Source organism: Gadus morhua, chromosome 22, assembly GCF_902167405.1.
Source record: "Gadus morhua chromosome 22, gadMor3.0, whole genome shotgun sequence".
Classification (NCBI taxonomy): Eukaryota; Metazoa; Chordata; class Actinopteri; order Gadiformes; family Gadidae; genus Gadus; species Gadus morhua.
This window is the reverse complement of record NC_044069.1, coordinates 21,181,636-21,206,883: the sequence shown is the minus strand read 5'-3', so window position 1 is coordinate 21,206,883 and position 25,248 is coordinate 21,181,636. Positions and strand designations below refer to the sequence as shown.

Genomic DNA, 25,248 nt, shown 5'->3' with positions numbered 1-25,248 from the left:
GAAACATCCACCAGATACACAGCCACACACACAACATGTAATCCCGTCAGGCCGCGGTCTTTAACCAAGGCTCACTGCAGCGTGGCCCCATGGACATCACCCGTCCATAGGGATGGGCACTCGAGCAGAGAGCAGGTATTCTCAGAGGCGAGGCACATTGAGCTCAAAGTGGCCGGACGAGAGGGAAAGAGACTCACCATGACTTGGGCTGAGCGCCATGTTGCCCGAGTTCAACGCGTCATCAAAACGGCCTAATAACGTCTGGAGCCTGGAGGGAGGGGAGGGGAAAGAGAGGGACAACACCAGGTTAGAGACACATACACGAGGAGGCAGGGCTGTCTCCACACACAATTATCAGAGCAGCCGTCGGATATCACCGTCTGACAGCAATCTATGTTGCATGCTAAAAACGCGACTAAACACTATACTCCTGACTCACAGAGCGATGAGCGGCCACGAGAAACTAGACGTCTGCTCAGTGAAAGATGCGGGAGCAGCGTGTGGTCCACTGTCTGTCTATCTGTCTGTCTGTCTAGATGTGGGTGTGTCTGGGATGTCACTCTCAAGGAGCAACAACGAGGCACGAATACCAAACTGGCGCTGTGCAGCAGGACACACACACACACACACACACACACACACACACACACACACACACACACACACACACACACACACACACACACACACACACACACACACACACACACACACACACACACACACACACACGTTGTTTGCAGGCAGGCATGTACTTTGATCCAGTAATGTGATCGACAGCTAAAACAAACAGCAATGATATCCTTCTCACAATGACAGCGTAGTTCAACACAATACTCTGGCCTGAACAATAGCGAGGCTTAAACGATATCCTAAAACAAGTCACGTACACGCCGGCAACGGCACAAACAGCAAAACACACATCCAGGGGAAAAAACAAACCGGGCACGACCAAAGCAAACCCCCGCCTAAAGCATGCTACCCGACGGCTCCGTGCGACGCTGCCAGTGTATCCTACGACGAGGGCAGGGCATACGCACCGTCCCGGTCCTGTGTTTATGTGGCGTGTGCGTGGGGTTCTGGGTGCCGGTCCTCGGCAGACTGCCAGGCGGCTTAGCGGTTCCTGGTAAGTGACGATTAGCGTAGCGACGCAGCTTGACCGCACCGCTCCCTGCCGCTCATTAGCATTTCAATTTGGCCTAATGTCACAATGAATTAGCCCCCTTTCTGTTTCCCTTCAGAGCCCCCCTCAGGTGCCCTCCTTTTATGTCCTCTGTGGCTTATGATGGAGGCTGTGGCGTCGCGTTAGCTCCCCGTGCTAACAGCGGCACGCCGGGCTCCTCTCACTGCCCTGGGCTCTTTGTATGCAGCACGGTGCAGTGGCTAGGAGAGGAGGAGGAGACGCACGCCAGGCATAGGAGAGAGGGAGAGAGAGAGGGGGGAGGGAGTGATAGACGGCAACAAACAGTATTGGGAGGGGGTGTGGCATGGTACAGCCAGGCGACAAAGCACCAAGGAGCGTGTCGTAGATACGTAGTGCAAACAAACACACACACTGAGGACAGCTAAGAACACTCGCCTAAAGATTATTTTGTTATTGTTCTGATCAATTCTATTCAGATTCGTTTTTTCTGAATATTTAAATGCATGTGCACACGCTAGACTATATTCGAGAGAAAGAAAGAGAGACTGTGAGCCCGACAGACATGGGCCATCTGAAGTGCACTTCAAAGATTCAGGGTGCTTTTACATAATCTCCCTCACTGACCCTCCCCCCCTCCCCCCTACTCCTCCTCCAGCTATTCTCGTTCTGTCCATTATTCCTCTCCTCCCTGCTCCTTCTGGTTAACTACTTAGCACTTGAAGAAAGAACAATCCCTTCTTCCTCATCCATTGTCCCCTATAGAGGCTATCTCTCACCCAGAGGAAATATACAGAAAACTCCTTTCTATTCAAACATAATAAACATGATATTTATCTAAACAGCTATCGGTGTTGACTCTTTGTTAGATTCCATTATTTCAACGTATTTATTCATTTGAGGAAGGGGTGGAAAATAAATGTGAGCTGGACTCAAAACCAGAATGTGGCTGCAGTTCTGCTTTCTAACCAGCATCAGGGCCGACACACACACACACACACACACACACACACACACACACACACACACACACACACACACACACACACACACACACACACACACACACACACACACACACACACACACACACACAAGAGGTTGGGCTATTCTGAGCCAATAGTATAAATTACCCTGTTGTGAGACACAGGCCTAAAAATACATTGTGACAATGAAAGGTTTCTGTTCAGAAGCTTCCATGTAGGGTTCTATCATCACAGCACAGACAATCAAGGAACAAAACAGTGGTGGAAGACATCATGCAAAGATGTTCGAGATTCTTCTCTTTCAATCCATATATAAAAGAAAAAGACATGAACGACATGGGAGACGTGGACCTCACATGACCATCCCCCTGCATTTGGAATGTTCTGCACACACACACACACACACATATATATATATATCAATGTCTCATATACCAAGGTGGTGTGCTGCTGACTGACTTATTAAGCCTGTAACACACGCTAATGCTTGGAAATACTGATTATTGTGGACTGTTGAACCATCTCCCCAAATCATAGCAGTTTACGGTACAAAAAGACAAAAAGAGAAACCTGTTTAAACGAGCAAGAGCGCATTTTATAAAGTCTGTTTCCAACGTGCCACGAGCTGCTACGCTCTCTTCTGCCACAAAGTAGAAGAAATCGTCTGCAAAAACCTTTTCCCCCCCCATTCTTATAACATTCCGGTATAAGACGACTAAGCATGTTTGAGTTAAAGACTAGCGATGAATCATGACATTCATAAGCTTGCTAATCATGCATACGTGTTCATAAGCGGGCTAGGCCGATAAGCCGAGAGGATTTATAAAATGTGAATTGTATAAAAAATGTGATGTTTGCTAATGAGTGTTCATAAACTCTGCCTTTTTCTGAAGACGCATGAATACAGCATGTTTTGTTAGGGGTGAGTAGTATGACCTGGAATTTATATCAGTAGCCGGTCCTATATTTTGATAATACAAAAGTAAACGTTTTTGATAAAAAGTCATATTTTTTATGAAACATGCCCAGGATAATGCATTCTCAAAAGCATTTATTTTGATCCAAAGACCTTGAAATTAACATTCAAAAAACACCAAAATGAGAAATGTAACAGAATAACAATAATGTGTATAATATTAAGTTATAAAAAAACCACTAGAACTAAGGCAAAACTAGCCATTCAAGTTCTTTGACATTAAATAATAGAGCACAACACCAAAAGTATGAATGGAGTTAACAATGAATAAAGTCACATTTAGTCGTTAAAGTTGTCAATTAATATCGAGCCCTTCTGGTTTTATCTCTAGTCAAATGATATACTAATTCCTATAAGTAAATTATTATAAAGTAGTACACATTATAAATGTGGAATTAGATTTGTTGTATAAGGAATGATCATTTGTTAACAGATACTTGTACAAGGTGGCAGTAATGTTTGACCAGAGTTAGGAATGTCACATAGAAGTGTCTACGAAACCATGACACAACGTTTTGGGAGTATTATTTTAAAGCACAACATGTAAACACAGTTGTTGTATGTCTGTCAATGCAATGAGTCGCACATTTTTGCCATGTCTTTTGTACTCCCTTATTATTCCTCTTTTTGGTGATCATGCCGTATCAGGACCACAGTATTCAGACCACAACTTTGTTAGTTTCAATTATTTCAACGTATTTATTCCTTTGTTCCATGTGTCAGAGAATAAAGCAAAGTTTTCCGGACTTAAACCGTTTTTACTCTGAGGGTCTACCTCGGTTTTCGGGGACAATGATTTTCTCTTTACTAGCTCACTGACCGTGGAGATGCTAGCTGCCATTTTAGCACCTTCACCATCGTTGTCTCATGCTGAAGCACATCCCTCCGATTGGCTGAAAACATTTCTCCAGCCTCAATGAGAGCGGACAGTGAGAACGACCCAGGAACATCGGCTGCTATCGGAATTTGGATAACAAGAACAAGACATGGTCTTGATATGGAAATTAGGGGTGTGAACGGTTACAAAAAATTGTAAGCGGTTACACAACCCCTTTATTTTCGTGTACACGGTTAACCGTTTTTTTATTAATGAATTAATCTTTTTTTCTTTTTTTTAAAGTGGACGGCAGTCGCGCTATAGGGGGATTATTTGATTATCAACACGGCGGATGCGCGAGCAGAATGATCACAAGAAGAAAATTTGTTTGCCCGGTTGCCATGGTTATCTTCGTGTGGTTCATTTGCAGTTGCGGTGTTAATTAGGATGTTGTCAGCTTACTGTTTCATTAAACTGTAATCAGACAACGCGGTTATATGCTATAGACCCTATAGTATCTGTGGTATAAAGGCTGGGACAAATTTCAAATTATAAATATGGACACTTTATGTTGAAAGTATAGACAATTGCGATTCCCATTGAAACTAATGGTGCGGTGATTATTCTTCAAAACGAGAGCTGGTAAATCGTGAAAAATGAATTAAACTGTAATCAGCCAACCCGGTTATATGCTATAGACCCTAGAGTATCTGTGGTATAAAGGCTGGGACGAATTTCGAATTATAAATGTGTACACTTTATGTTGGATGTATAGACCGTCACTATTCCCATTGAAACGAATGGCGCGGTGATTATTCTTCAAAACGAGAGCTGGTCAATTGTAAAAAAATAATTAAACTGTAATCACACAATGCGGTTATATTATATAGACCCTAGTATCTGTGGTATAAAGACTGGGACGAATTTCGAATTATAAATATGCAAACTTTATGTGGAAATGATGGACCGTCGCGATTCCCATTGAAACAATGGTGCGGTGATTACTATTATTTTTCTTTTTCGGTTTTCGTTTACTGATTTTTCCTAAACGGATTTGATTTACTAACCGGTTACACGTGTACCCGTGCACACCCCTAATGGAAATGGTCATCATTTTATGCAACCGCAATATACCATTCCCTTCGGAAAATCACCCAACTCTTACACACACAGCATTCCCAGACACGGCACTCATACTGCGTTGTCAGCACACGCTTACACGCACAAACACAGAAAATTAGACTTTCTCAAACATACACACACCATGTGGTGGTGTTGACTCTTGCGTATATATACACAAAATGTAAAACAGACAATGAGAGAGAGAGTGACTGTTTGCTTAGATTACTACGGTAACCACCCAACAATGATGTGACCCTCAGTGGTATCTTACAGATGACCAATCACCCACAGACTCAGAGGAAGACGCCCTGTCTGATATTTCCAGCTCTGTCGGCCTTTTCCTCAATACCCTCTGATCACATCCCAACCCTCCCTGACCGCATTGTGTGCTGAAAAGGATGTGTGTGTGTGTGTGTGTGTGTGTGTGTGTGTGTGTGTGTGTGTGTGTGTGTGTGTGTGTGTGTGTGTGTGTCTAAGCCTTTGTATACGAGTGTCTGTTGTGTGTGGTTTCTATGCGTGTGTATACACACACACACAAAAGTGTCTGTGGCAGAGTGGTGCATGGTAAGACCAGGAACAGACACAGTGCCAGGGAGAGAGAATGGGTCTCATTCACACACACACACACACACACACACACACACACACACACACACACACACACACACACACACACACACACACACACACACACACACACACACACACACACACACACACACACACACACACACACACACTTTATGGTAAATGATCAATACAATACAAATAAATAAGAGCAAAATTATGAGATTTCCTGGCAACAGATTGGTTTTAGATTCAGAGAAATGATTGACACATTGACATTCCTGGTGGGTACCTATTTCATCCAGATTACAGAGATCAAGCATTGAGGAACAAGAGTTCCTCAATGCTTTGTTTTTTACCTTGGGAATCAATGCTAAAACTCGAATGGTGATGGTCCCACCAACGATCTCTAAAGTGTCCGTGATGCATCATGGCGTTCGATAAGAACGGGCGCGTGGTCGTGAACTCACCGTGCCGCAGGGAGCCCTCTCTTGCTCAGGTCTGCTCGGACGCGCTCGCCAACGTAGCGGTACACGTCCACCAGAGCTGTGATGGAGGCTTCGCGCACCTACACACACACACACAAGGAAAGGCAGGTGAGACGGGAGTTCACGTTGCTGAAGCTGCCATTGTAGCTCCTGTGAAGCAGTGTTCCTTCAGTGCAGCGGCCTCCATCTAGTGTAACATTGGTGTGGAGGTGTAGTTTCACACAATCTCCATGTGGAGGTGCCAGGGCTCGCCTTTAACTTTTACACCACATGTCCTGTACCACGCACAAAACCGACAGTTTTGACCCGCTATATAAGTCAGTGCGTTTACATGCAGAGTCATTATCGGATAAAGAAACGAATAAGACCTCAACCAGACTTTTAAAATGCATGTAAAAACCTTTACCCGATCTACTTTGGACCGAAATCGGTACATAAACGGACAAGCAAGATCGGATAAGAACACCTAAATAACTCGATCATAGTCCGGTTTCTACCTGCGTCGGATTTCGCGTTCTGCGCATGCTCGAGATCTTACGGCCGGTGGACGTTAGCCGGAAGGAGGAGAAGGAGACGGTAGTCGTGTTGTTGTCGCCATAGACATATAACAGCTCTTATTTCGTAATAAATAGAAATATTTCATTATTTTATTATGTTTATGGTTGTCGCCGTTGGAAAACGAGAAACGGCTATTTATTTAAAAAGGTGACGCAGAAGATGGAGGAAGCCGGTGCATTCCATTACCTCCTATAAAGTGAAACCCCCTATCATCATCAACATGCAATCAGTACACACTACGCTTCGATTTCACCCAAGGCTGAATTACAAGTACATGTTTTCCTAAACGTTGGTCATCAACGAGGTTGGAAAGTAGGCCTGTACGATTCGGTGAAAAATATGAATTACGAGTTTTTAGCTTAGAATTTATATCAAAATTCTCTGCCACGATTTTTTCTCATGAAATGTAATTTTTATTGCACACATGAACCATGACCCAAAAAAATGGCAGTACCAAACATAGATTTTGGGCACCTCTAGCACGTTGCGTTTCATATGGCCCTTTATAGCTGATTAAAGTGCAGTATCAAAAACGGATTGATTTATTTTGTACATATAGCAGCACATTGTCTTTAATTGTTGGCCTTTTATAACTACTGAACCAACTCCACACACCTGTATATTAAGGCTTAAAAAAAGAAAAAAAAAGGATATATATAAAAAAAGAAATCAAAGTAATTTAAAACTTAAATCCACACAGGGGCGAATCGAGATCACAATTTTATAACGATTTATAGTGCAGGCCTATTGTAAAGTAGTAACTTCGGGCACATCACCCCTGTCCTCATTCAACTTCACTGGCTCCCAGTACACTACCGTATCCAATACAAAACCCTACTCCTCACCTACAAAGCTCTCCACAACCTAGCCCCCAGTTATCTCTGTGACCTCCTCCAAGAATACACTCCCTCCCGCTCCCTCCGCTCAACCTCTGCTGGACTACTATGTATCCCCACATCACGACTCACTACAATGGGTGCCCGGTCATTCAGCTGTTCAGCACCCAGGCTCTGGAACTCCCTCCCCCCACACATAAAACAATCAGACACCATTACAACCTTCAAGTCACAACTCAAAACTCACCTGTTCAAACTCGCACACAACGTCTAACTGATCACTGTTTTGATTGTTTTTTTGTTTTGTTTTGTCTTGTTTTTGTTTTATTTATTTCTTATTGCTTATGTTTATTTATTTTTACACAATGTCTTGTTTTTTTAAATAATGTATGATGACTATATGCTCTGTAAGGTGACCTTGGGTGTCTTGAAAGGCGCCTCTAAATTAAATGTATTATTATTATTATTATTATCTGTCTAAATAAACGTAAGTGGGCTACGAAGCGAGATTATGAGTTGTGAAAAAAAATCACTCTGGGGGCTAACACGAACGCGACACCTACCCAGGGGGCAAAAATGTTTCTGCATGGACCCCTTGGTACATTTGAGAGAGGCAGTACATGATTGGTGAAAGGGTTGCTGTGTCAATGTTGTATTCCCAAATCGGCAGGAAGGCGGGGCTGTCTTGAAAATCGTTGGTTGGATGAGGACGTGGGAGGAAAATGATTGGTTTAACGGCTGGAGCACATTCAGGTTGTGGGTTCCAACTCCACGGGAGGTTTCATGAATCTCTCCCTCTCTCGCTATAGTTCTCAGCCTCTCTCTCATGCACTCACGCACTCTCTCCTTTTCTCTGAGTGCTTTAGCAGCTAATGTGGACGGGGTTGGATTGTGAAGAAGCCCGTCTCCGGTCTAATAACAGTAATTAAAACACACTGCCGTGCTGGCACCACTGCCCGCCCACATTGGCCATGATGGGAAAATCACAGCTTTGGATCCAGTCACCAGGCGAGGGATGGATAGACGGAGAGAGACGCTGGCAGGGATGACGGTCATGCCAACACACATGCATGGAGGGCAACACGGGCACGTAACACAGACAAACACACACACACTTCCGGGGTGCTCACCTGTGGGTTCTGATCTCCTGTCAGAGTGCAGAGATGGGGGACAAGTTTACTGAGGCTCAGTGATTGGGCCCCATAACTAGAGAGAGAGAGAGATAGATAACGAGATAGAGAAGGACAGAAACAGTTATTTCTTAGTTAGTTAGACAGTTAGAAATATAAAAGCATTCACAGCTAGAATTGGTCATTCAAATTAAATAAATAACATTCAGCGAAGAAAATGATTTCGGAAAGTCTCGGGTGTCTTTTGAAGAGGTTTTGTACCACAGTTAATGTTTACCTGAAGCATTCAAGACAGATAAAGTATTCAATAATAGAGGGGGGGGGGGGTCAATTAAAAAAATAATAATGGAATGGAGAATGGCTCGTGATTAGATGAGGCTTAATGTGTCTGGGCCTTTAGTTGGATTATAAATGAGGATTTCTGCTTCACACTGATGTGCCTAACTGAATTAACAGTCATTGCTAGCAGCCATCAGGTACCAGCTTGGTGATTAGAAAACAGTGTCACTTGCCATTAGCAAAATGATGCCAAAATAAGCACAGCTAATATAAAAAGTCTTATGTTTGTAATGACGCGATGCAACATCATATAGATATACCCTAGAGCAGTGGTTTTCAAACTTTTTCTACTACTGTACCCCCTCGAAGATATTTTTTCAGCTGGGTATTCCCTTTGCACAAAAGAATGCAAGAAAATGAAAAGAAAATGAACATAATGTCTGTACCTTTTATTTGGCAAAAATGAACACTAAGAATACAAACACTCCATTGAATGAGAAACATGGGCCTGTTCTTCATTAATGAGTTTTATCATTCTGGGGGGCAGGGAGTCAACTGCAGTGATTAGACCCTTTTCCAGGCATAGCTTTTTTCTGAGCTTCGTTTTGATTTGAGCCATTACAGAAAAGGAGATTTCACACAAATAAGTAGATCAAAAACCCTGCCAGGGGAGGGTCAGCTGGGCATATATATATATATAATATTCCTCCTGAAAATTATGACATTTAAGGGTTTCTGGATGTGATTGTTCTTTAAAAAGTTCTCCCTTCCCCTTGTCAGATTTGTGTTGCTTTGGGTGATTTAGTTAGCTAGCTGGCGCAAAAGTATTTTATTGTTGATTAACATACGTCATTGTCCCGATTGCTATTGCTCTTTCCTTTCACAAATTAATATTTTGGCTTTCAAACTTGGTAGTGTCCAGGTTGAACTGATTTAAATAACGATTATTTTAGAATTTTAGAGTACCCCCTGCAGTACTCCAAAGTACCCCTAGAGATATGAGTACCCCCATTTGGGAACCACTGCCCTGAGTTCACACATGGCAAACCAATTCCCCCCCCCCCCCCCCCCCCCCCCCCCCCCCCGCCCCCAACATTTGAAGGAAGTACCCCCTGACTATTAGTGACATTTTTTGAAAACCACTTATCTCCTCTGTGTGTGTGTGTGTGTGTGTGTGTGTGTGTGTGTGTGTGTGTGTGTGTGTGTGTGTGTGTGTGTGTGTGTGTGTGTGTGTGTGTGTGTGTGTGTAGGAGACGGTTGATATGAGCAATGCTAAGAATCTGAGAATTCTGAAAGGCCCTCTGTAAAATATTTCTAAGAATTAAACATGGTTTTAGAGGGACTCCCCCCCGTCCCTCCATATTTGCCATGTGGATGCACCCTATTTCTGAAATCTTGTTACGTACCCACCCCAGGACACCAGCCCTTCAGAGGTAACTCTGGGTGGGCTAGAAGGGGCTCCCTAACCTGGGGACCCCCTCACTAGGGTGTCACTGTGTCCAGGCCCCTCTTGAGGGTGCAATCAATCAGCTACCTCCCACATAACATAACGCAGCAGCAAATGCTGTTTATATCCACCGTCCAACCCAAGTCGACCATTTAAATCCGCTGACCCAGAATCTGTGTGGGCATGGATTACATGCAAGCATTCACATAAACCCATTTAGAAGATTAACCCTGGGCAGACTGACTGGGTGAAAAAACTGCCACTTGTTGATGGAGGATAGTTAGTTAGTGACCAACAAGTTCCCTCCTTTAACCTGCATTCCTTCTCCCTCTACAGACAGACACACCCATCACACATACACATTAGCACCTAGAGGCTAAAATGCTGGTGACTGTTCTTCTTCCACTGAACGCAGGACTTCTGATAAAAAAAATCATACTTAAAACTAATTTAATTTGTTTACAGCTGTTCAAAAAGCCCATCCGTCTAGATCTAGCGCAGCTATGGAACCTTTCCAGTACTTAAGTTATAGCTCCTCCCATCTACCGTCACCAGATGCCACTCTGAAGACACAATGTCATCATAACATTTTATTGAAGGCTTTAATACTTGCCTCACCTAATTCAATCTGGCACAAACATACCAACCACTGATGATGATGAAACACTAATGCCACACCTATACATACCACAGTACTGTTTCTAACGCCTTAATATGCTGTGGCTCTAATGCATTATAATTCACATGCAGGAACATAGTTCCACTCATCGCAACAGCCTCAATGCCTTTCTCCCAACGGCAAAACCATCAGCATCTTTAAATAAACTAGAACATACATGCATGTTATCACATTATACTGCGATGCAAAACTAGTGATACTGCAGAGCGGGCCGACCGTCTGGTTTTATCTTCATGATGGACCGTGTGTGCTCTATTGAGTCAGCGGCTACGCACATCCTTTGGTGGACTGAGAGGACTCATTACATAGTGACTGCAGGAGAGAGCACAATGAGACTCAGTAGTGAGATCAAACATAATTAACTTCACAGTAACATCAAACTTCCAACTGATTTCTGCTTTCATTAGTTATTGTCGAAACCACCGCTCTATGTTCAACGGAATGATTGAACTGATGAGGTGTATTGAACCACAGGATTTGTCAATGTAAGCTCCAGAAGAGATCACAGGACAAGCGTGTGGTAATGCCCTCGGTTGATCAGACACAGGAAGTAGCACGGCCGCAGAGAGGAGGTCCACTCACTTGCTGAGGGTGGCGCAGAGACACAAGCAGACTCCTTCTCGACTGCGGAAGTTCTTGTGCTTGAACCCGGGAATTAGCCGCTCCCACACGTACTGCAGAGAGGAAGAACAGGGATGGTGAGATAGATATACATAAAAATATAAGAGAGAGAGAGAGAGAGAGAGAGAGAGAGAGAGAGAGAGAGAGAGAGAGAGAGAGAGAGAGAGAGAGAGAGAGAGAGAGAGAGAGAGAGAGAGAGAGAGAGAGAGAGAGAGAGAGAGAGAGAGACTACTGCAGGCAAATCATCAGGGGGGAGAGGATTAAGAAGCACATGGGAGGCTGCAATCTGTGTGTCTGTCTGTGTTTGCCAGAGCACAGCTCATGCAGTTCCAATGGTCGCCAGAGGAGGGAGCACAGAACCCATTTTGACACAACATCCCTTTGCTTGAAGTGAGTGAATGTGTATTATTTTCATCAGTGCGAGGGCAATCCTGCCCATAATCTCAACTCTACTGTCCACATAGAAGAATAAGAATACATTCAGATGCAATTCAATCAAGTATGTTAACCATCTTACACATGTGCTGCTGTAAAGTCTGCGTCTGGATTTAGCGTATGGTGCGTGTGCACGTTTGTATGTGTGCGGGTGCATAGGCGTGTGTGTGTGTGAGTGCATGTTGGCGTGCTTGTCTCACCATGGGCGAGGCCGTCTGCTCCATACAGCGAAGGATGAGCGTCTGGCTGTTCTCCCTAACCTGGTCCTTAGAGTCTCCAAGCCGGTCAACCAGCGCTGGCACCACTACAGGCAGCAAGACGACAGAGAGACGGACACCAGAGGGGGAAATAACAGGAAGGGGGAAGAAATAACAGGAAGTCATTAATGACATGTTCTGTACAATAATACATACAAATAGTATTACACAATAAAACGGTCTCAGAGATTATAGACGCATCGATCTGTGAAGCACACTCTGTCTGTGTGTGTGTGTGTGTGTGTGTCTGTGCGTCAGCGTCAGTGTCAGTGTCAGTGTGTGTGTGTGTGTGTGTGTGTGTGTGTGTGTGTGTGTGTGAAAGAGAGATAAGTTAACACTTCATTAATAACGGGGGGTTATTTTGGGTCTAACATCAACAGGGGACAAGTAACAAATTAAATAAGAAAAAATAAAAAAAAAGATAACATTTCAAAAGAAAGACGAACAGAATAAAAATAAGACAGTAAACTTATGATAATAATAAACATTCAACACATAAACCACAAAAAAAACAAAAAAAACAAGCGCACATGGAAAACGACTGCAAAAAAAGCACAGTATTTAAACATACATGGGCGTCAAGTGATCAAAATTCAGGGTTTGGAGGTGTGTGTGTGTGTGTGTGTGTGTGTGTGTGTGTGTGTGTGTGTGTGTGTGTGTGTGTGTGTGTGTGTGTGTGTGTGTGTGTGTGTGTGTGTGTGTGTGTGTGTGTGTGTGTGTGTGTGTGTGTGCGAGAGAGGCAGCACACAGGGAAGTGAGCACAGGAAATGAGAACATGGTTGGAGAGTGAAACGGTGTCCCTCTACCCGCCAACAACATCACTACAGTCGTGTCCGCTGCTAATGCACTTATACAAACTAATCCATAAACAAGCAATGCTGGCGCTGATGACACATGTGGCCCCTGGCGTCCGACACAGCCAGGAGCCGGGCGGTGGAAGAAACACAGCTGCTGCACAAGGGAACGCCATGAGTGGGGTAATGTCAGCCTATTTGAGGGGCCGTATACAAATGGTGGTTTAAGTGGAGAGCAGAACTCTTGGGTACGACCAAGAAGCACCCACTGGGGCTGGGTGTATGATGTGCTCAAGGGTGTGGCAGAGCAGAGCCTCATACGATGTGCTCAAGGGTGGCAGAGCCACACCCACTGGGGCTGGTTGTAAGATGGGATCGAGGACATTCACGCTGAATACTAGGGATGCGGTAAATAAACCGCTAAATGTCAGAATGATTTACTACTGCAATCATTTTCTGTTTGACTGATTCTTTTTAATTGCAACCAAAAATTATTTGGTCGGAACCCAAAAAGAAGGTTCCAAGCTGGAAGCAGAAGACGCCCGGTTCTCCTTGACCCAAAGTGCGAACCATGACGATATCAGTGGGCGTGTCATATCTACAGGTTGGAAAGAGAGGATGGCAAAAAAAAAGAGTGCGCTACTACGGCTTACGGACTTATTGTATATTGTATGTCCTGGCACTTAATGAACGCACTTATTGTATGTTGTCTGAGTTATATTACTTTGTTGCATAGCATCTTATCATAGCTTTGTTGTTTACGGGGAATGGGTTATCCAAGCAATTGTTAGTGCTTTGTATTTGGTTCTATGAACATCCTTACTGTACCAACAGCGATATATTGTTTCTCCTTCTTCTGAAATATATCAATTGTAAGTCGCTTTGGATAAAAGCGTCTTCTAAATGCCTTAAATGCTAATGTAAATATACTGTTTACGTCAGGTGAGAATTGTGCAACACATTGATGACGCCTCCTTGAACCTCCTTCTGCTCAAAACTGTTGGAAACCTTGGCTGGTTCGCCAGAGCACAGAGGGGCCAAGAATCCTGAACAGAACCTGTTCATGAACCAGAGCTAATCTGGTAAAAAGGGCTATTCGTGGAAGCCAAATAATGGTACCGTCCTAAAGAGGGCGCTATTGTGTCGAGCAATATAGTGTCACAATCTTTACAAAATCAGACGACATAAAAGTTTCGGCACTTATAACAAAACAAACGATGCATCATCGTATGGGGAGGTCTCTGCCGATCCCCTTCCCCACAGAATACATCAGATCACAGGGCGGTCGGGAAGATAAGGTCACCCCAGCTACAGTGCACACTTTGTTCAAGAAACAACAAATGGCAGATTTGATCTAGGGTGATTAGGAGACGAATGCACTGAACTTCCCTCTCCGTTCATCTTACTTTGTGACAAATTTGCTGTCCGTCTTTCAATCAGTCTGTCCTTGTTTTTCTCCCTTACAGCTAAACTAAAAGAGACTTGGTGAATTCAATGTAAGACTTGCATGTAGTGCACACACACACACACACACACAGAGAGATGATGACGGAAGGTTGGAATGTTAGTTGGCGTGTAGTGGGCATTTACTACGGTGTGTGTTGATCATAACAGCTGGTTGCCAAGGTAACATGGACAATAACCTCAAGAACTAAATGACAGTAGCAGTATTGTCCCAACTGCAAACGTCATCTTCTAAAGATGGGATCGCGCGCGCGCGCTCTCTCTCTCTCTCTCTCTCTCTCTCTCTCTCTCTCTCTCTCTCTCTCTCTCTCTCTCTCTCTCTCTCTCTCTCTCTCTCTCTCTCTCTCTCTCTCTCTCTCTCTCTCTCTCTCTCTCTCTCTCTCTCTCTCTCTCTCTCTCTCTCTCTCTCTCTCACACTTTTATGTATAGCCTTTTTTTTTCCTGTTCATTGTTTCCTATTTTGCAATGAAGCTGGGGTAGCTGGAGGCCAAGACAGCTGCCAGCTCATTTCAACCACTTCATTTGATCTGATGTGATGTAAGGGCCGAGGGTGGTAGTGGCTGGTTACAGACCTCAATTTGATCAAAAGAGCCGATCGCAACATGGACAGAGAATCGCAAATCTACAACAAACGTTCGTTGATGATCAATCCTAATCAGCAGTGCGTCAAAATCCTTTTATTTCGGAACTGTGCATCTTGAATATCACACACACACACACACACACACACACACACACACAAACACAAACACACACACCCACCCCCCTAGATAGGGCCAGCCCTGCAGATCAATACGATCACTGACTAATGGCTATGATCTCATCTCTGCTCTCTGTGTGACAGAGGACTAGAAGAGGGCGAGGTAGAGAGCAAGAAATTGTAGCTAGCTGGTGAGCGAGGATAAGGGTGAATAGGAGTGAAGTTAACAGCGTTTGTAGAATATTTTGTAGACGCCTTGCAATGCCAAAAGGGACTTAGGTCGTTCCCCTGAGAGGATAGACAAACGCCTTTCAGAGCAGACGCTGCACAGTGTCACCTCTCGGGTTCTCACTAAGCTGCAGTCAGCTTGGTGGACGATGACAGCTGGTGACACCTGCAGCGGTGGCGGCACAGAGGCTTGCATAACCCAAAGACAGACAAAGACAAACTGCAGAGACACACACAGGCACACTAATGAAACCTGACACCAAACCCACGTAAGCCTATGAGTTCATGTGGATGGAAGGTGTGGTTTCAGGACAAAATGGTGCAAGCTATAGTATGTCAGACAATTATGATTCCTAAACATAAGTCATACGAGTGAATTATAAGTAAAGAGAGAGCGTGAAAAGAGGGAAAGAGACAGCGTCAGCAATGGACAGAGAGAGACAAAGTGAGTGATGACAGATGTATTGCTGCGGGTCTGCAGCGTGGAAGGACGAAGTCCTTCACAGTCCTAAAACAAAGTGAGACAGACAGGCAGACACAGACAGACACAAAGGCTGACGACGGTCCAAACCTCTGCGTCAGTTCTTCAGTTATAATACAAACTGTAAAGGTTCAGTAGTATGCAGTGAGATTGTTCCCGCTTCGAACCACTTAAGAGACACATCCTTGGGTGGGGATTTGAAGCGGATGCTGGTCGATACCAGATACTCAAGCACTGCTCTCAGAGCCAATAAGATATCTAGCTGGAAATCTTTACTCAAGGTTTTCAAAAATTAGGTATGTGGAATACATGAATGTCCATTGCATTGTCGGTTATGTTCCGTTCTTTAACCTTTATTATTGAAAAATATTCCAACATTGGTCGGATAATATAAAGTATTTATAACAGAGAAGTAAAATAAAGTATGAACAATTTATTAATATCACTAATGATAAAGAATTTCCATATCCGATTTCCATAAATTAGAATGGAATCAGGGCCAATCGGAGCCTAAGTCGTATTTGGTGACATAAACGGGCCAATCGGGGATGCAACGTAGTTGATGACAAACGGGCCACGAGCAGGCATTGATGGCGTCACATGTTTTGTTACGCAGATGGCTGAAGGAGTTTGTCTAGTTCTACGGCCCACTGATGTGGGCGACTAAAGGGTCCAGGGATCCGTGTAGCAAAAGGGAATGTGAAGTCACCCGAGCAGGATGGGTACCAGGCTGATGGTGGAGGTGGTGATAGTAGGGTTACTGATGGTGGTAGTGGAAGTAGTAGTGATAGTACTGGTATTGATGGTGGATGGTGGTGGTGATAGTAGTGTTACTGATAGTGGATGGTAGTAGTGATATTACTAGTATTGATAGTGGATGGTAGTAGTGATTAGGGATCGACCGATATATCGGCCGGCCGATATTATCGGCCGATATTCGCGTTTTTTACGTGTATCGGTATCGGCCGATACGCGGCCGATTTTCGCCGATATTTTTTTCGCCAATTTTTTTTATTATTTTTTTTTACTTGTTCTGTTCTGTTTTTACTATTTGTTAAATATAGTTTTTTATATTGAAGTTCAATAAATGTTCCTTTTTTTTAATTGAGACTTGTAACATTTGTTATCAGTGTAATTGTTATGATTGAGGGAGCAAAAAAAAAAAAAAAAAAAAAAAAGTAGTATCGGCTCTAAATATCGGTATCGGCGTATCGGCGTATCGGCTAAGGCTGATGAAAAAATATCGGTATCGTATCGGCCCTAAAAAATCCGTATCGGTCGATCCCTAGTAGTGATATTATTAGTATTGATAGTGGATGGTAGTAGTGATAGTACTGGTACTGGTAATGATAGTGGATTGGTAGTAGTGATAGTACTGGTAATGATAGTGGATGGTAGTAGATAGTACTGGTATTGACAGTGGATGGTAGTAGTGATATTACTAGTATTGATGGTGGATGCCTGGTAGTAGTGATAGTACTGGTATTGATGCTGGATGGTACTAAGGGAAAGTCTTGATGGTGGAGTGGAATAATGGTAGTGTAGTGTATGGTACTAGTCGTGGTAGATGGTAGTGTAGTGTATGGTACTAGTTGTGGTAGATGGTAGTGTAGTGTATGGTGCTAGGCTTGGTAGATGGTAGTGTAGTGTATGGTACTAGTTGTGGTAGATGGTAGTGTAGTGTATGGTGCTAGGCTTGGTAGATGGTAGTGTAGTGTATGGTACTAGTCGTGGCAGATGGTAGTGTAGTGTATGGTGCTAGGCTTGGTAGATGGTAGTGTAGTGTATGGTACTAGTCGTGGTAGATGGTAGTGTAGTGTATGGTACTAGTCGTGGTAGATGGTAGTGTAGTGTATGGTACTAGTCGTGGTAGATGGTAGTGTAGTGTATGGTACTAGTCGTGGTAGATGGTAGTGTAGTGTATGGTACTAGTCGTGGTAGATGGTAGTGTAGTGTATGGTACTAGTCGTGGTAGATGGTAGTGTAGTGTATGGTACTAGTTGTGGTAGATGGTAGTGTAGTGTATGGTACTAGTCGTGGTAGATGGTAGTGTAGTGTATGGTGCTAGTCGTGGTAGATGGTAGTGTAGTGTATGGTGCTAGGCTTGGTAGATGGTAGTGTAGTGTATGGTACTAGTCGTGGTAGATGGTAGTGTAGTGTATGGTGCTAGGCTTGGTAGATGGTAGTGTAGTGTATGGTACTAGTCGTGGTAGATGGTAGTGTAGTGTTTGGTACTAGTCGTGGTAGATGGTAGTGTAGTGTAGGGCTGCAACAAAAAATCGATAAAATACGATAAAAATCTATTACTAAAAGTGTTGGCAACGAATTTGGTCATCGATTCGTTGAGTCGCGGAATTAATACGTCACTCGTAGGCGCGGCACTGTTTACAGCCAGCCGCCGACAGGTTGGTTCATGGTTCATGCACAGCCACAGCTTGTATTTTGGTCATATCTTAACACTGGACTGTAGGCCTTTATAAAAGTGTTGTACCTTCACTGTCATTGGGTTAAAAAAACTCCTACAACTCAATCAACCTAGTCCGACCAAAAACTCTGTCAGCTGCTGCTGCTGCAGACGGTGTGCAGACGGGCTCGGAGTCGGCACCGTGTGCATCAACAGTCATTCAAAGCAGCGGTAGTAATCACATAACCGGACGGTGTAGAAAGTTCCGTCAGTTAAAAAATAGTAATCCCATTTTAAAATCCATGTTAAAATCAGCAGGATATAGAGCTAGTTAGCTTAAAAAAAAGGAGCAAACGGTGTCAAATGTGATGTGTTCAGGTCGGCTCAGTAATAGGATTGATGTGTTCAAATGAAACACAAAAAAAAAAGAGATTTGGCGAAAACTTGTTTCCCCAGCAATATAAAATAGATAGTAAAGATCGAATTATGACCTGTTTACCGTCCTATCTTCAGCTATGATCAACTTATCAGCAATTAAAGCAATAATACAAGTTCTATTTCAACAAAATAATAGAAAAGTATCAATAGTGTTATCAATAAAGACTTGGATCGTTAAGGTGTCTCGAAAATGGTATCAATATCAACAAAGATTAACGATCTCCTGTCATCTGGGAGAAATTAAGATGATTTTATTTATTTTTAACTGTTAGTATTTTATCCGTTAAAGATCTTATCGGTTAACCGGTTACCATGGACAACCCTTATTGCTGTATATCTATAAATGTATATCATACATTGTTTTTTGTGTTATCCCAGTTATGTTTTTTTTCTTTTTTTTATCATTTAATGTTACTTTTAATAGTACCGGGACATTGGAGCAATAACCTGGTGTTGTTACACTTCAGTCTGCATTGTGAATTTGAAGTAATGTTCAGTTTTTGATTGAAGATGCGGCAAATACAAATGTTTCTTTTTTTATCCGATTCATCGATTAATCGAAAAAATATTCTACAGATGAATCGATAATTAAAATAATCGTTAGCTGCAGCCCTAGTGTAGTGCATGGTGCTAGTCGTGGTAGATGGTACTGTGTCTGGTGCTAGTCGTGGTAGATGGTAGTGGCAGGGAGGAAGGATTCCTAACCTGTTCCCAGGTAGCCTTTGAAGCGCTCGCCCATGCGGTCCACAAAAGCCCCGCATATGTCGATACCCAACAGCACCACCTGCAACAGAACAGAACAGGGGAAAGGTTAGGCACAGCTCATCCCATTCAACATTAAATACGCCCTGGGGCGCCCATAGCTTTCATGGCCACACTGTCTATTGTAGAGAGTTTCACCCCGTATGTGTGTGTGTGCGTGTGCGTGTGCGTGCGCGTGCGCGTGCGTGTGCGTGTAACATAAATCTGATATTTGAATAAGATAAATATTCCATATTATTGCATTATATGTCTCCCACAACATACAATGGAAAGAATGTGCTGTCTCATGCCTCTGCCTGTCACTTTATACTGAATTTAACAAGACACAGGACTAGCAAAGCAAAGTAGTGGATCTGTAAATGGATCCAAGTTCAGCTGGAAAATAGCGGTGGTGATGGGGGGGGCATGGGGGGGCTTTTGGTTGCCGATTGGAATCAGATCCCATGCCGAGCTCCAGCTCCCGGAGTGCTTGTGTTGGCAGAGCCGCGGCAGAATCCAGCATTCCAAAGAAAATCCCTTCTTTTAAACCTTATCCTCCTCCTACTCCTCTCCCACAGAAGAGAGAGCAGAAACCAGCCAGACACCATTCCCTTTTTTAGTCAGAAAGGAGAGCCGAGGAGCCAGGTAATCTGGGAGACCAGCGGTGGAGACCAGCGATGGGGGGGTAGGATGGAGGAGCAGAAGGAGGAGGGGGTGGTGGTGGTGGGGCAGAATCGTCTGGAGGAGAAACGTGAGCTGCATGAGCAGCTACAGCGACTCCCTCTCATTCTGACCTCGTTAGGGCGGAGGGTAGGGGGTACGTGAGGGGGGGAGGGGGGAGTGGAAACCAACTGCTGGAGAGACAGGCCTCCCCATATGTCGCCTCCATCGGCTGCAGATGTTGAGGAAAACGACCGAACGACCAGGAAGGGTTTTTGTTAACTGTTTAGTTTACCTGGGAGAGGCGAATTCAGGACACTAGGGTGACGAGTGGCCCCCACTGAGGGTATGGAAGGGGGTACTGCAATCCCCCTTCTCTTCCAAGACAACACACTCTGGATAACAGGACTCACTGTTCGCAGAGCTTAGTGCTAATAACTGCATCATTGTGTGGCACACACACCTACTGCAACAACGTGTATATACACACCAATATGTTTATGCTATCTGTGACAGAAAACCTTTATCTAAGGATCTATCCCATGTAAATGGTGCAGCACGGATACCCAGTAATCTAGTATTGTTGGACAAAAAATGTGACTTTAGTGTGAAAGGTTTCCATGCAACCCATGTTACAATAACCAACGACTCCTAGTTCCTGTGTGGGCAAAGGTCATTGAATCATCATGACCGTGTGACCAAACCTCCATTAATAGGGCAGTTCTGCCTCAAATGACTTAGAACCAACCATTACAAATTGTTTTGTTTTTTGTCTTTTGGTGATGGTTAACTACCGTTGGGCCAGCATGAAGTTTTACGACAGAATACATAATTGAATGAAAACTTTGTTTTGCCACGGTTTGCACGAGTAACACTTTGCCAGTTTCAAACACAGCAATGCCTCCTCATAATGAAATGATTAATAACTTAACAGCGACCAAAAATACATTTACTACCAACATAATAACTGACATTCCAATGCTTTTATGATCCAAAAACATGATGCAATGCAATGCACCAGCACTACAGAGTAAAACACCACATGCTACTGAGAGGCGCTCTTTATTTGGCCCCGTGGGGAACCTATTCTCTTGGTTGGTACTGATTTGCTAGGATATGTGACAAAACAAGGACAGACACATGGGATGATAAAACATCTAGACTGCACCACACGGCCTCACCCACGCAGTGATTCAGCAGCACGGCAGTGTCCTTGCTGTGCTTTGATGTTGATCTGGCTCGGTCAATGTCAAACCGTGGCTACAAATCATGGTTGGTTGGCACTGATGTATTACTGCCATGCGTGTTTGATGCCAGCAAATCACCCTTGCACTCCACCTTGTGATGCGGCATGCCTAGAGGAGTGAAACTGAGCTTGGGTACCCTGTTTGTTTGTTTGTTGGTTTTCTGGGTGGTTGGTTGATGTTGTTTTCAGGGCAGGATGAATGGCGCTTTGTGAGAACTTTGTGGAGACCGCAGTGTACAGTGGCTTAGTCTGCTAATGCGCATAGCATGTACACGGATTGCTCTGGCTTTTGGATAAGCTTATGCTATATGGCCCGACATTGGGGTCCGCCTTCATATATAGGATCAGGGACGCCAAATATCATGAGCTCACGCACACGCACACACACACACACACACACACACACACACACACCCCTCGATGTTAAACGAACCAAATAAGGGAGGCAAGACAGGGAAACGACTAAGCAAAAACATCTGTAGAAAAATGAACAGGGCAACATGTGGTGTGTGGTGGATTTATGGCAGGGCAAAGAACTACTTTGTGACTACCTCCGTCTAAAATCCCTGCTTAGCTCATGCTAAATCTGCTGCTGACCAACTAAATATTTATTTGCAATGGGCACATCACGTGGACATCTTAAAAAAAGGGAAAAGTAAAAGCGATTGGAGATGTAATCCACGAAAAACGACACCGTCCGACGGAAGGTTGGCAGCTACTAAACGACAACCCTTAAGGCAGAAGGCTTGGCAGTCCCACAGCTGGACCCAGCCCTGACCCGTCTAGTCAGCGTCCAGTCAGATGACCCTGAGGCTCCAAGGTCTCCTAAAAGTGCAGTAACAGCAGTCTGCAATATTAATGTCGGCTCTGAGAGTGTGTGCGTGTACTTTGGCGTGTGACGGAAGTCGGTGTCCATGGGGAATCCGATGCAATGAGAAATGTATCCCCTTTCATACCAAAAAGACAGATGTGATGTTCAAATTAATAAAAGACTGAGGGAAGAAGCGATTGAAGAGGAAAACAGATAGGAGGGGGATGGGGACATAGCACTGATCTACTCCAGCACTGACTGCATCGTCACTAGGTTGGGGTCCATGCCAATGTGTGTGAAGTCACCACAGACTGGAAGGCCAGGGCTTAGCGACTGTGTATGTAGCTGCACTATGGTCATAGGGAATCTTACACAACATCAAGAAATATCACGGAATGGGCTGATCATCACAGTGAAATGAATGTGCACATACTGCAAATCCAAGACTGACTAACCTGCCTGGATCTAACCCCTCCCTCCCCCCATCCCATCCATGTTTGGCTCTCCTTCCTATTCCTTTTGCCTCATCTCTCTCCACCTCTCAAGCTGAATTCAGACGTTCTTACTCCATCTCAACTGCTGTGTCAGCAGCTTCAGCTGTTACAGACTGCTTCCCTGTTTGCCCACCCTGCTATCAATGATGCTGCTTAAATGCACATCAAAAAGGCAGAGTATGAACTTAAGGCAGACCACAGAGGGGTTGACTGTACTGAGGTACATAGAGTACGAAAGAGGAGACATTTTGGGTCTATAATTACACCCTTACTTTACAATAATAACGCAATTTAAGGATTTATCTCCAAATCTTCGTTGTAGAGTTAGGTCTTATGTTGCATCAGGTCAAGTTAAAAAGATTGTTAAATGTTTCGGCCAAAAGGCGAACTGAGGCTATCAGAAAGGTTAGACGTTGTGCAGATTAACGAAACGAAAAGGGCCACGTTCCCCGTTTTCTTTTTGCAAATATAGAGCAAAAAACTCGGCAGACTGAATTGGGAGGGAGGAGGGATATGTTAACGTCAACAAAAAAAACACGGGTGTTCTCACACAAGAGAATGAGTATAGAACGTGTACGGAGGAGGACAAGAAACGGACCAAACAATGAGCGTCTTCGAGAAACCCTCCCCCAGCCACCGCTCCAGTTTAGGGGCTTGACAATGGGTCCCTTCAAAACACCCTCCACATGCTCGGCCCGCCACAACCACGGCGACGTCTGGGCCCAAATAACAACAACATAAGTCCCAATCAGACGGGACCCAGGATTGAGACTGAAATCTGGCAGCATTTATAGATTAGGTTCAGGGTGTACCAAACATTTCTAAATATAAAGGTTTCAAAGGTGCGCTAGGCTGTATAAAATATCAGTAATAAAAACATCGATCTCATATCCAAATAATTGTTTGTTCAGGCTTAGTAAATCACGCGGATTTAAAGCGTACACTCTTTCAATCTGATTCAAATTGAATCTTTAAAAACAATAGACGATGGCTAACGTCAGTGGCCGATGACAGGTTCCTGGAGGTGATTTATCGAGTCTGGTATATTATGAACCTAATCACTTTTGGAGCAACACCCTTGGGCTATAAGACAATATTTAAAAGCAGTTTAAACCAGGCACCACCTCATCTTACTTAGTTATCATCTTAAGTAACACACAATATTCATGAACACCCCTGGAAGGACTACTGCAGTGCACACTGCGGTAGTCACATGCGATGACTTGCTCACCTTGAAATTGCTTGCGTTCACCCATCCCGTTAGCTCGTCTATGGTCTTATCCAATCGGGGTTTATCTTGCTCCACGTCCGGTGAGCGTTCGGGATCATTCAGGTAGTTGATAAGGTCCTGGCCGACCTGTATCCTTCGGGAAACGTCCTTCTGAACTACCTGCTGGTAAAAATAGTCCATGTTGTCATGGTCCTCCATTGGGCAAGGAGAGCCGTGCGGGCAGCCCTAGCGCCCAGCCGTAACAGTAGACTGAAAGACTGGCTGCACACTCGCTGGTGTACGTGTGGACAATCGGCTCCAAAGGGGTAGGTTCGACACTTATTCCTGTCTGGCCGACAACATCCAAGTCAAACTGTCCGCTGTCAAAAGCAAAATCGGTTCAAGAACTGTTCCCCCAAAGCAGAACTTTGATTTATCACTGGCAGCTAGCTCACCAACAAAGTAAGCTAGCGAGTCTTTAACTTTTAAAATCCGATTTCGTTGCGTATTCCTTCCAGAAAGTTAGGCAAAGGGCTTCAGTGATATGTACTTCAATACGTTCCTCTTTCTTCTCCAAGGGTCCACACCAAAACAAGCTAGCAGTCCAGTTTATCTTATCGGTTGGCGCTAGCGACAACACTAGCTGGCTAGCACAGTGACCCAGTGAGCACAACACTAGAGCGCTGGGCAGAGCGGCTAGCGGGGCTAAGCTAGTCCTCCGCAGGCCCGGCCTGGCCTGAGTTCGCTCCGCGTTTGTATTTCATAACCAAGGAACGTAGAAGTCAAGCGGTGAATTATCCCAATCCCACAGGAGTAAACTATCAGCAAACTCCCAGAACGGAACGCGATCCAGCTCCCACCGCTCGGAGGTAGCCTTAATCAGTGGTGTTCTGAGTGATGAGGCTCTCGTCGGTTTCCCCCGCTGGAAGTCTGCGCGCCGCCGGTTGCTCGACTGTTATTCGCTAGGAGCCGACGAGCGACGATCGGGTCTTGCCGCACCGCACAGCTACCCTGAGATAATGCCTGATTTTAAATGTCAGACAGTTGGGTTTTACTTGAGTGTTTCGTTGATTTAGTGCTCTTTTATGGCCGCACGACACCCAAATGCAACACGTATCAAATATCTTTACCAAAGGAGACCCGTGTTATGCGTCCTTAAACCGTGATCCGCAGTGTTTATGTGGGTGTGTCTGTGGATGACATGGCTCTCGGGTGCCATCTCGTGTTCAATAGAATGA

General features: G+C 44.3%; 1 protein-coding gene and 1 long non-coding RNA gene across 51 annotated transcripts in view; one reads left to right on the top strand and one right to left on the bottom strand.

Moving 5' to 3' along the window:
• clasp2 (cytoplasmic linker associated protein 2) overlaps window positions 1-25,174 on the bottom strand; it is a 67,284-nt gene extending 42,110 nt beyond the window's left edge. For 23 of the 50 annotated variants that reach the window (XM_030346460.1, XM_030346461.1, XM_030346470.1 and 20 more), the window contains exons 1-7: window positions 24,032-25,172; window positions 19,554-19,632; window positions 12,283-12,386; window positions 11,609-11,700; window positions 8,622-8,697; window positions 6,080-6,177; window positions 198-268 (exon numbers count right to left, since the gene is read on the bottom strand). In XM_030346460.1, coding sequence (XP_030202320.1) covers window positions 198-268; window positions 6,080-6,177; window positions 8,622-8,697; window positions 11,609-11,700; window positions 12,283-12,386; window positions 19,554-19,632; window positions 24,032-24,229 — 718 coding nt within the window. In that variant the 5' untranslated portion in view covers window positions 24,230-25,172. Of the gene's footprint in view, window positions 1-197; window positions 269-1,040; window positions 1,377-6,079; window positions 6,178-8,621; window positions 8,698-11,608; window positions 11,701-12,282; window positions 12,387-19,553; window positions 19,633-24,031 lie in introns of those variants that run through there. The other 27 variants (XM_030346467.1, XM_030346462.1, XM_030346476.1 and 24 more) reach the window with 4 other exon arrangements.
• LOC115535387 (uncharacterized) lies at window positions 11,620-12,543 on the top strand. Its single transcript, XR_003974487.1, has 3 exons — window positions 11,620-11,724; window positions 11,959-12,037; window positions 12,242-12,543. It is a non-coding gene; the product is annotated as an uncharacterized LOC115535387 (long non-coding RNA).
• Window positions 25,175-25,248: the final 74 nt, after the last annotated feature.